Source organism: Vanessa tameamea, chromosome 16 (genome assembly GCF_037043105.1).
Source record: "Vanessa tameamea isolate UH-Manoa-2023 chromosome 16, ilVanTame1 primary haplotype, whole genome shotgun sequence".
In the NCBI taxonomy this organism is placed as follows: Eukaryota; Metazoa; Arthropoda; class Insecta; order Lepidoptera; family Nymphalidae; genus Vanessa; species Vanessa tameamea.
Window position 1 is genome coordinate 6,231,472 of NC_087324.1, and position 12,303 is coordinate 6,243,774.

Sequence of the window (12,303 nt, forward strand, 5' to 3'; positions counted from 1 at the left end):
TGTAACATAAGGAACAACCCTTAATTTTCTCTTTCTCTGTTTTTTTCTATACACGGAAGGTATTCTATATTTTGTTTTCACTGTCACGGAATTTTAATTAACTATTTTATTTATTGTTATTGAATTATTCTTTAACGTGTAAATTTATTTCAGTACGTATCATTTAACACATGTATGTACGATGTAAAAAGTCGCAGGATCAATCCAGTCCCCTTGGGCTAAGCTTAAAGTGTACTTGTGTAGTTTAGAGTTAAAGTATTTATGGAAATTATAGAAAAAAATATCTTTATAAAATATTTTCAGTTAAATTTCCCAATTTAATAAATAATTATATTTGATTAAAGCATATAGTGTAGTTTAAAAACATAAAGAGAACGAATAAAAGAAAAAGTATATTTTTTAATTAGTTTATTTTACAAATAATTGCACAAGCATTTACTTAATATCTCTGGACCTTACCGCCCAAAGGTTAATAATAAATTAAGAATTTAAATAAATGTCTACATTCTAAAATTCAATGGAATACAACAAAACTTAAGACATTTGATTTAATGGATATTTGTCTTCGCCTAATAATGAGAAAATTTTGAAGTAATTTGTGAGATCCAGTCGAGATAGTGAGCAACTTTCACGTATACACCTGGCACGCCTGGTTGCCCACAACCAATACCCCACGACACAACGCCGACCAATTGCCAGGTGCCACTGCGTTCGCACACAAGTGGACCACCACCATCGCCTTTGCAGGCATCTTTACCCTCTTCACCGCCGGCACAAATGAATCCAGGGTTAAGCTCATAGTTGTACCCTAATCGTGTCTGTCTTAATTGTTGTTGACATTGTCCATGAGGCAGTATTGGTACATCAACTTCTTTCAATATATTTTGGTACTTTCCATTTGAACCAAAAGCATCCTTTCCCCATCCAGTAGTCCAACATCTTTGTCCACCATACTCGGTGTATTTATCCGGAAGACAAGCGGGACTAATGTGAGGATATTTAGTCCAGTCAACAGGGTGCTCCAATTTTAAAATAGCAAGATCGTTATCTAATGTACCAGCATAATACTGCGGATGTACATGTACAGAAATTACGTCTCTTTCGATGTAAGGGTAGAATTCAACATCATGATTAACATCCCATTCTCCTAACCGCACACGCAACTCGAATCCTTTGTATCTATAAAATAAAAATGTATTATATAAGAATCTTTTGGAGAATAATGATGGAATATGAATGGTTTTGAAGACAGAAAATGGTTGATTTTTTATATGTGTTATTAATTGATACTTACGATTTTATGCAATGAGCTGCGGTCATAATATGGAGTCCGTCAATAAGTGTTCCACCACACACATAAACCGATTCCTTAGGATCTTTCTTTAAAATAGCGGCTTGCCAAGGATATTCGCCAAATTCACTGTCACCGTCTACGTAAGAAGGAGTTTTGATTCTTCCATTAACGCCTTGAGAATGTCTTATTCCACACTGACCGCGATTTGAGGCTTGAGGTCGAAGAGGACGGCGGCAGCATACTTGGTTTTGTTGACACTGAGGAATTTGCGGCCGACCAAAGTAACCTTGACGCTGTAAAAAAAGGCGATAAGTATATCTCCGACTCAGGACAATACAAATTTAATGTTAGTAGTTTTGTTGTTGAATTTCGTTGCGTTACCTCTTGTATCTTTTTGCTTTTAGGCACATCTGTGACGACATCCCTTTTCTTTCTCGACTGAGGAAAACGAATGGTTTGGCCTCCCCGGTTAGCCCCAGGATTGGAGGGAATGGTAAGGGAACGTGAATATGCATATCGATTAGCATAAGTAGGGTCTCTATTATTTCCACTAGTGTTAGCCGACCTTTCAAAACCATAGTTTTCATAATTATAGCTCGGATTTTGATCGAAGTAATGATTATCACTATCATCGTCATAGTAATCATCATTGGCATGTGATGCTTCAGGCAAATGTTGTGGGTTTATACGGTAATGGTTGTTTTGATAATAAGAGTGATGTGGGGAATAAATTGGTGGCCTATTAATACCATAATGTTCAGAATTAAAAGGAGGAGTATGTGTGTATGGTCTATGTTCATGTTGGTTAAAATATGGATTGTAATGGTGATAATGTTCATGTTTGTTTAAAAGATATTGTTTTTTCTCGTGAAACAAATGACCTAATTTATTAATTACATGTTCGTTTGGCGTAACATGTAAATTCACAAATGGTTTTATTAATTTTTCACCATAATCATTTTTCGTTACTTGAATAGCTAGTAGTGGATTAACAGAAAGTAGTCCTAGATTTAGACCACCTCCATTTAACGCAGGACCATATGGATTGTATAAAGGATTTGAATTGTAGGGATTAATTGGATATCCATTAGAAGGCTGGGGCAACCCAAAAGAGACACCAAACGTGGGCTGAACTTGTTTGTTGCTATTACCGCCATTTCCGCCAGCAAACCCGAGGAGGCGCTGCAGTAATATATATTTTATATTTAATTATATATTTCGATTTTGTGTTAGATTAGTGTCAATGCCCATTGTTTAGTTTTTCTTTTGTGAGTAATTTCAGTCAGATGTATAAAGGTATTCATTATACAAATCCATCTGACTGAAATATGTTACCCCAGATCTAAGTTGTATGGAAAATGAAATAATCGTGACGGTTGATGTGAAATGATAGGTATTCAACGAAACTAAAAATGTTAGTTGTATAACGCTTTTTGTTAAAGTTTTCACTTACCGGTTCAATTTCTTTCGCTTCTTCCTTCTCTTTCAGTTCGCTAACGTCTCTTTTACTGATCTTTTTAATTTCAGTTACGTTTTGTTTAGTATCTGTGTCAGAAGTGGTTTTGTTTAAATTGTCCAATTGTTCCTCTGTCAGTGCTGTAATTTCGCTTCCCTTGTTACGTGGATCAATTGGCAAATATAAGTCATCTCTGCGGCCAATTATTTCCTGGCTTGGACATTGGTCGTAATTAACACAAACACATTCAAAACCTTGTTCCTTAGCTTCATGATAGTTTTGTTGATAAAGATTATTTTTTTCAAATGTAGCAGGACCTTGACTGTATAAGTTATTACTAGATCCAACATTTAATTCTTTTTTGTAAAATTCTCCACTTTGAGAAGCATACGCACCTAAAGAGTTACCATATCGCTGATCATCAAAAGCATTGTTACTAAATTGGTTCGGTAACCCTTGATTTTGAACATTGACACCTCCTTTATTGTAGTTATTGTGACTGAATTGTGATCCGTATATGGTATCTGTTTCATAAATTGGTTTGCTATTAGAAGAAAAACTACCAGTCATAGGTCTAAATCCGCCTGATGTTACGGAATTAAAGTCTCCTCCCGATGATGTAATTATGTCAGAAGATTCGTGTGCGTGTACTTGAGATGCTAAATGTCCTACAGATCCAACTGGTATAGCCACTGGTTTTATTATAACTTTGGGTTCCTTATCTGTATCACCGTGGACATAGTGGTGATGAACGTGTTGTTGTACAATATCGGTTTTTGTGTTGGTGTTTATATTTGAAGGTACTTTGTTGTAAGAAAGCTTTGAATGTTCAAAATTATATGGTTCATTATTTGCGTAGCTTGGTGGCTTAGTTACATAATTTCCTTCATATCCATTGTATGAACCACTGCTTTGGGAAAATTGATAATTATTTCCAGCAACACCATATTTGTCAGCGAAACCGGGTCGTCCATTTCCACTATAGTTTGGCCTCTTAGGTGGATACTTTTGAGGGCGTGGAGGATAAAGCATGGGTTTGGGTGGTCCATAAGCTCTAGGTGGTCCTCGTATCGCTATGGAGGCAATGGGTTTTCCAATAGGCTTAATATCTACGGGCTGAGCATAAATCAGCTCATCGGGTGAAACATATGTTCTTTTTTCTTGTGATTCGTCATCTTCACACTAAAAGAAAGTTATAAATATTAATATATAAAGAAAAAAATACGCTCTGATTTCATTGAAAAGAAATAAGTATACCTGTATAAGTCCTAATGTACAAAGACGACCTTTAATTAAATTTCTTGCTTCTGTGTCGTCCCCGGCATCTAAAGCTTCCTTAATAGTTGGATCACTATATACATCATCAAAACCACTTAAACTTCGGCCTTGTTTGCTGCTTACTAATTCATCAACGATATCGTCAAGAACTGTACCATTTGTATTAAAATGTTTGTCTTGTGCACCAATCATTTCTTCGCCTTGTAATAACTCCGTCGACTTGTTGTTGATATTATCATTTTTTGTACTGTCGTCTCCTCCCCAAGACCAATCGGCTGATATATTCGCTATTGTTAATAGCAGAACACAACAATGTATAAACCACCGCATGATCTGTAAAATAATAATATGAAATAAATATGCGTCGAATCATGCAAAGTGGTGTAAATGTTGAAACATGAGTACGTAGGCGGAGAAACACTTTTACTTTCGCTGACAGCGGTTATGTAAGCTTCCATAACGCCGGGGCTTCGTTGTGACTGTTCAAGCAAGAGTGCGTCTGCGAAAGCGCTCTCACGTGTTTCGTAAATGCATTATTATATATGACAATAATATCTTAATGGAAACAATCAAAAAAGAAAATCATTTTGTTTGGTCAGATAGATCGTTGATATCGTTTAAAAGATTAAATATGTATATAGATGCTCATATGATGTGTCACTCATTGTTGTTATTATGAAAGTGTTAATGATGTCAGTGTCGCCAAAAACTAGCACAGTTGTCCATCGACAAGCTCCTCACGTACCGACCGGTGCGTCATAATTTCTCGTAATCGGAATGATGTAACTTTCAAAATGTAATTCTCTTTCTTTATGCAATACATTACGGCACAGAACTCGTTTGTATCTTTAATACTTCATTAAATTTTTATTACAATCTAACATACGATTATATTTTTAAATTGCTCGTGAAATAATTTTATTCAACAAACAATAACTATAGAGTACATGAGAGAAATTACGCTTGTGTGAAATGTAGAGTCTGTGAGATTAAAAAACTTGAAACAATGGACTGGATGGATGGAATGAACAATTTGCATCTTATCAATCTTATACAGGATACGTTATACGCAGTCTGTATAAGACTTTCTTCAAAGTTCGTTTAAAGTGAAAGTGTAAGATTCGCTTATAGCAAATAATATATGTTTGAATTAAAACTACATGAATAAATGCAGTACTATTTGTTAACTAATTTATCATCTACTTATTAATATATACGTTTTCGTTTTTCAAATCCTGTTGACTTAATTTCGAAAGTAAATAAACAATTTAAGCTACTGTCACTCGTTACAATCTAAAAGTTAATTAGTAGCATATATTTTGTTATTGTTTCAGAGATATCTCGATGAAAGTTATTTAATTATTTACACTTTATAATCCTGTTCACTTCAATCACTTAAGCATAATCCGTATTAAATATAATTATTGAGTTGAAGTCATCTTTGTTTTAATTAAACACAACAAACTTACTTGTTTTGTTACACTTTCTTGTTAATCACTTAAAAAGTCTATTATGCTTGTTTTCACTACTTCACCGGCGCTCTGAATGCGTCCGAATGACTGCCACATTTACCACCACGACGCTTTATACTTCGACCAACGTAAAGATTCACGCAGTTGGATTTTGTAAGATGATCGACTCAGACTCCTACCAAGATATTCGTTGAAGCAACAGTCACTAAGATTTTTGTAGTTCTTGTGAGGCAGTTATCGATGCGATGTTTTTTTATTTCGATTTAGTGGTACAGGGTATGACGTCTTTTTTGTCATTGATTAACCCTATGATCCATTCATGCTTGGGTTCCGAGTATGTATTGCCAAATGGGGATAAAATTGAGGTCGTCTTGACGGATCTCATGTCTTTTGAGTTTGGTTATTTTATTTCCAATGAGTAGCAACATGTTTTAAATAGCTAGATAGAAGAAGTACGATTTTGTGCCAATTTTTTTTAGGTTTTTAATAATATAATATATTTCTGGTTATGGTAGTATGAACAATATCATAATATAAATAATTAAAATAAAGCCAAGTGATGCTACCGGTTCAGTCTATTCATTTCTGTTACTTTCTACGGCACGCCCGGAACCTATTTTTGTGTCAGAACTTTGTGTTTTAGGAAAAATAATAAAATAGTCTTGTACAGAGCCCTATAACTAAAGATAAGTATCTGTACAAGTCTGCCTGTCAACAAGTATCTATCACTCAGGAAAACGTTTCAGTTTTATAGTGCTTTATATTGTTCTCTCAGTATAACAAGTTAATTGACTAGTGAAATTACAGGCAAATTGTCATTATTTGATTATTGGAAGTGTGTGTATTCTGTACTAACTGCTCCGTGTGGTCACTGCTCTGAACCTGTGGGTCCCAGCGTGATGAACTCTATAACCTTGCTTCTCAATGAATGGGTTATCTAAAGCAAGAAGAATTTTGTTAAATGGAATATGCAGATCCTGTAATTAGGTGTTTATACAGATAAACAAACTCTTTATATCGTACGTAATGGTATATTTTTCGATAGCTACAGCAATTAGAAATATTTTTTATAAGCAGTCGAGCATAATAGTCCTCCTGTTGATAAGTGGTCAACACTACCGTTAGAAATTGGTGTTGTAAGAAATTTTAATCATCCTTACATAGACAATGCGCCACCAACGTTGGGAACTAAGATGTTATATCCATTGTGCATGTAGTTACACTCACTTTTCAAACCGGAACACAACAATACTAAGTATTGCTGTTTGGTGGTAGAATATGTTCTGAGTGGGTGGTACCTACCCAGGCGGGCGTGCTCAAAACCTTATATACTTTTTTTTATTGTAGTAGGAACAGCATCATCATTTAACTATACATGATGACGATGTTCCTAATATAATAAAAAAAGTATACTGCAAAACATTTGCAGTTGTTAATATTGAAGTATTTATGTAATAAGAATAATTTGAATACAATGTATCCATTGTGACATAAGGTTATCTAATAAAGTACGTCTGCGATTCCTAGCGTGCTATAATGTAGGTTATTCGCTCTTAAAAGGATATAATGACTTTAAAACACTTTCACTGTTACCTCGTAAAAACAAAAAAGGTTAACCAGATACATTTGTTTGAGAAATACTATTTAAAATATTATTAAATAAATTTTCCGAGAGAAAGAGTTTGTTAATTTAGGTTAGATTAGGTTAGTACGCATAAAAGACTTCAACGCGCCCATATAGAGATTGCGTAAGAATAGCTTCTTGATAAGTAGTATAATGAACACAGTACACATACACATTAAAAAAGTATTTTAATGTATATTAATTATTACATAAACATAATAATTAATAATATTATCAAATATAAATATATTTAATTTTGAAATTGTAATTGTTCAAAATATAGTTTTCCTATGAAACTATCTGTTAAGGTGAAATTTGCCTATTTTAAAGTATATTCATATGTTCATTAGTAGTACATTTTCATAAACAATATTTTACTAATAATTAAAAATAATGTCAATAACATTACACCGTCAATTGAATATACGAGTTGAGTAACATTACTCAGAGGTCTGACACATATTTTCAAGGTTTTCTGCAGGATTTATTTTGGACATTGTGTGTTTGCACAAGACGGGCTTTCCAGTGCAGCGTGAACCGGACCTGTGCGGGCGCAACAATCTGACGTTAACGTTTGAGCTTGCGCAAGAGTTCGCTGAACCATTTCTGTCTTGCCGCATTGTGTACCTACACTCGCCGGCTTACTTAGGGTAAAATATTTCTTTTTTCGAGTTACTATATCGTATTTTAATCATAGGATTAATTTCGAATGCAGTTCAATAAATAATAATAATTGTACCAAAACAGACCGAAAATATAACGACAAGACTTGAAGCTAATTAGATATCTAGCGGGTTTCAAACGGAAACATAAAAGATAAACATAATATACTAGCGAACATAATGCCATAGCGTTCTCAAATGATACGCTTTCTGCTTTAGTTGAAACGTATTATCTGTGACAATAAAATAGGATTCGTATATTACATGACGGACAACGCTTTTATTTTATTAATACTTTCTTAGTGTAGGAAACTCTATACTTGTCACTCTTGTCACTAAAACTGTCTTTGATAAAATATTTTTTTTAACAAATGTAACATTAAAACACAAAAGAAACTAACTTGAAAGTGACACCCAGTAAAGTTACTTTAGGAGTTTTTTTTTAAATAGAAATATATTTTATAGATTCATATGGATCGATTTGTAAAATGGTATTTTAATTCACATAAAAACGCAAGGCTGCTCTTTAAAGGAAGAAGTTAAGAACTTCTTCTTCACGTTGTTTTACTCTGGATTGGTGGATATGGCTTTCGAATTATACAGAACAATAGATCCGCAAACACATAAAATAATATTTATGTTTTTTTTAAATTTAAAGATTGTAAAGGCTATTGTCATAATTTCTATTCAAACATCATTTTATTAGAAGGAAATACATATCGAAAAATTGCATAAAATGATAATATCATATAAAATACATTACATATTTTATGTATAATACGTGGGATGATGATGACGTAATAAACTTACTTCAAATCTTGTTTTACTTACGATAAGAAAAGCTAATATCTAAAAAATATAGTATAAGCAAAAGAGTAATCGACGTTTCATAGGTTCACACAAACAGTGACCCTCTTGCTACACACTGGCAGAGCTGAGATCATCGGCACCGCGATTATGTAATAACCGCTTGCGGCTACTCACTTCGGAACGTTATTTACATTTTTTATGCTATCTTCTGTCTTCTCGTGAAATGAATCAATCACGATGTAGGTTGTTAAACCTATACAGTCTATTTCGTGGAATGTGGTTCTGTTTTTGTTCATTATAAAACAAATATAAAAAAAAAATTTTTTGTTTGTTTTTGTTTTCTAATTGTATATAGTAGATTATAAAGTTTTGGAGCATTTTCTTATATAAAGCTCCCTTTGTATGTAAATAACATAAAACATATCAATTCATAATAACAAACATATTTACACAATGTAAACAAATCTAGGGTGTCAATTTTATTCTACTTTAGAAAATCTATCAATAGTCATACTCAAATATTCATTTCTGCAATAAATTCTTAAAGACTCTTTAGTAAATAATATTAACTACTAATATTTTTACCAAATTACTAGAAAATTAATGTTGCAAGTTGAACACGGGTTTTCCGAATGCCGTCTATTGCAACTCGCAGTGGAGGCCGTGCAAGCCTTATACAAAGACGAAAAACCTGTAGAATTGTTCAATGTATTTTTTTAAATATATTATATAATTATAAATTATGAACGACCAAAAAATGAATATAACAAAAAGTATTAAGTGTCCGCCCTACTAATGAATAGTTCGATTAATAAATTTAAATAAAAATTGTTTCTTAATGTTGTGCTATAATTTTCCGTATTTATACGGAGATGTTCATAGTTAGGTACATTTAGAGTTTAATATTGGTTTTGATTACGTCTTTATTGCATAACTGCGAGTATTACATGACAATAAAATGGAATAACTAAATAATGATTGCGTCATGAATATACTTTAATCAAGGCGTATTCCTATACCCTGTTTGAATAATATTGTTTATTTATCATTAACAAATAATTATTTTTAGTAGCACGGATACTCGCGGTTTTCGCTGCGCCGATTTGTTCGATGGCCTACATTTCGTTGATTGAACGGCCCGCCACGTAACAGTGGGCTTCCCTGCGTTCCTGTCAAGGTCTATTTCGTACAGGGACGCTATTAGGTTTTTACGCTTATTCATTTAATATTTCGATTGCATGCTAAGTGCAACTACATAAAGTGTAAGTATAACTACATAAAATTTAGATTTAATGTTTATGATTTTATTATTGATATTGCGAAAGTGAGTTTAGGTATTTGTTTGTTTGTTACGCTTTTACGTCTTATCTGCTGAACCGTTCAGCATGAAATTTAGCATACTATAGAATAATAACGCGGGTTGGTGGATACCTCTGTGGCAGAATATTACTCAGCACTGACCCGAGACTAGCGACATAGTTCTCCGTCATTTGCATCTACGTGGTATCACATATTATTAGAGCAATGCCGCCATACATGTCTGAATCATAATAATAACCTTTTATCACCTCTTCAACTACAAATATAAACAAACTCGTAGAGCCTAAACGTTGCATTATCTATGCGCTGCCTTTGCTATCTCAAATAATATCTAAATCATTTTGTTTTTCTAGACATTATTATACAAATATGTCTTGGCGTTTAGAGGAAATCTTTTAACTCTACAGAATCCCTCAGGCCTTCATTTACCTTTAAACAGTACCGATGCTGATCATCCAGCACGGACAGGTTTTCTCATGATGTTTTCATCCGATGCGAAATGAATTATAAGCACAACTTCAGCCGCAATCCTTATTAAGATTCAAGTGCTTTACATTCTTCACTACAGGTCGTATTAATAATAAGGTTAATATAACTATAAAAAAATAAACCATTCGCATAACAACAAAAAAATACTGTACTTAATACTGATTTTGTTAAAGTAAAAATTAGGGCTTTATCGGTTGCATGCATGAGGCGTTTTTAATAATTGGCCTACGGATTTTTTTTAGTTTGAATAGAAGTAGTTAGACATAAACTTAGACTTTTTAAAATTGGTTGGTGGATGTTATGAAATACCTACATATAATGTATATGTATTAAAAAAACAGCAGAATTAATTTTAGAAGTTCTTTTAAATATATATGTCGTTTAAAAAACTTAAATTATAACAAAATTTAAAAAGATTTATCAATAACAAATTGTACTGCAGATTTTATTATTAAACCTATTTTCAAAATCATACGTGTTAGGTTTTGGGATCGATGATTACGATTCTGACGTCATAGTTATAAAATTAAAAAAAGCCTAAGAGTTGATAAAACCGTTTTACTTGATACTGTAAATTAAATCAATTTGATACTTCGTTTAAGAGCAACTAAATTTATTTTGAAAACGAAGCGAGTCTTTTCTGAATGAATTATTTATAACTAATTATTACACGACTAATATATACTTTTTTCCATAAACATGTTATAACTTGAACTTTCAAGAAACTACTTAGGAGTATAAAGTATTGCAAAATACAACGACAAAAACTGCAGAGAATATGATTGTAAGTATATCTAACACTGGACAGTGTTACAAGTCAAAGGGTTACATAATTAAGGTATTATCATTACTTTTTCATTAGTTATATCTAAGTTTTCAAGTTGTTTAAAAATTTCCTTTTATAAGAAAAAAAAAAATAGAAATCAGTTTACTGACATCTATTGTATAATAAGAGAACCTAATAGTTGGAACGTGCGGTTTACTACATTGCCGTGCAATTCTACAAAAAACTGTCTGCATTGTATTTAGTTCCTCCAGTATCTACTAGATGGCAGCGCTTTATTTAAAGATTAATGTGTTGTTTCTTATTCTATTTATTTCAATATTACTTCTCTCTATACAGGATTTTCCATTTATTATTACAAGTAAATTGAGAAACTTGATGAAAAGTGTAACTACTGAGGTTTTTATTGGTTTTTCTCGGTAGAATCTATATTTCGAATAAATTTAAATTAATCTTGTAAATGTACGTACTTGTACTTGAATAAAGTGCCTATATTTTGAAATTACTTTTAAATAGTAATATTTTATTAATTCATGCTTTAAAATTCGAGGTTTTTAACTTTATGAATATAACTATTAGTTCTCGATATGTAAAAAAGTTTACATGAATATATATTTCAATTGAAGGTTTTATTCATTACTACAAGATATTGAAAAGTTATCAAATAAATATATATTATTTGATTACAATGAATAAATCTAGTTTATTTAAATAATAATTAAAACAAATAGTAGAGTTCTACATATTCACACTCAAACACACAAGACGCACAGATGTATATATTCTAAAGTTATAGCAGATTTTTTTTTAGATAATAAACTTGGTTTATTTTCATTATATTCCTCTATTAAACAATATTTTTTTATAATATTTTAATCCTTTGTGGCCTTATAAGTTAAGCTAAATCCAAATATAAATATAATTTTTGTAACACTGTTGATTACAAATAAATCATTGATACTACATAATACTTTCAATGTGAATCTCTCATTCATGTTGCGGCTCTTTTAGAATTGAATGTAAAATATAATAATAGTTAATGAAACTTAATATTTATAAGTTACCGTAATTGATGTTTAAGATTTAAAAAATAATTTATTTAATATTTTTTTAG

The 12,303-nt window shown here is 32.0% G+C and overlaps 1 protein-coding gene across 2 annotated transcripts; it reads right to left on the reverse strand.

Moving 5' to 3' along the window:
• Positions 1-398: 398 nt before the first annotated feature.
• LOC113393937 (uncharacterized) lies at positions 399-5,659 on the reverse strand. 2 transcript variants are annotated; one of them, XM_026631059.2, is made up of 6 exons: positions 5,498-5,659; positions 4,008-4,361; positions 2,748-3,932; positions 1,676-2,476; positions 1,295-1,587; positions 399-1,179 (listed from the first exon to the last, which is right to left on the reverse strand). In XM_026631059.2, exons 2-6 carry the CDS (start codon positions 4,356-4,358, stop codon positions 570-572), a joined length of 3,240 nt encoding a protein of 1,079 aa, XP_026486844.2. In that variant the 5' UTR covers positions 4,359-4,361; positions 5,498-5,659; the 3' UTR covers positions 399-569. The 2 variants fall into 2 exon arrangements, with proteins under 2 accessions (XP_026486844.2, XP_026486845.2); XM_026631060.2 differs by lacking the exon at positions 1,676-2,476 and having other exon boundaries at positions 406-1,179.
• Positions 5,660-12,303: the final 6,644 nt, after the last annotated feature.

Bases quoted from the DNA above. Each gene is read 5' to 3' on its own strand.
- LOC113393937 (XM_026631059.2), bottom strand. From the start codon at position 4,358: ATGCGGTGGTTTATACATTGTTGTGTTCTGCTATTAACAATAGCGAAT. The intron at 2,477-2,747 runs GTAAGTGAAAAC...ATATTACTGCAG, and splicing joins AAGCGAAAGAAATTGAACCG to CGCCTCCTCGGGTTTGCTGG. The intron at 1,588-1,675 runs GTAACGCAACGA...CTTTTTTTACAG, and splicing joins AAAGCAAAAAGATACAAGAG to CGTCAAGGTTACTTTGGTCG.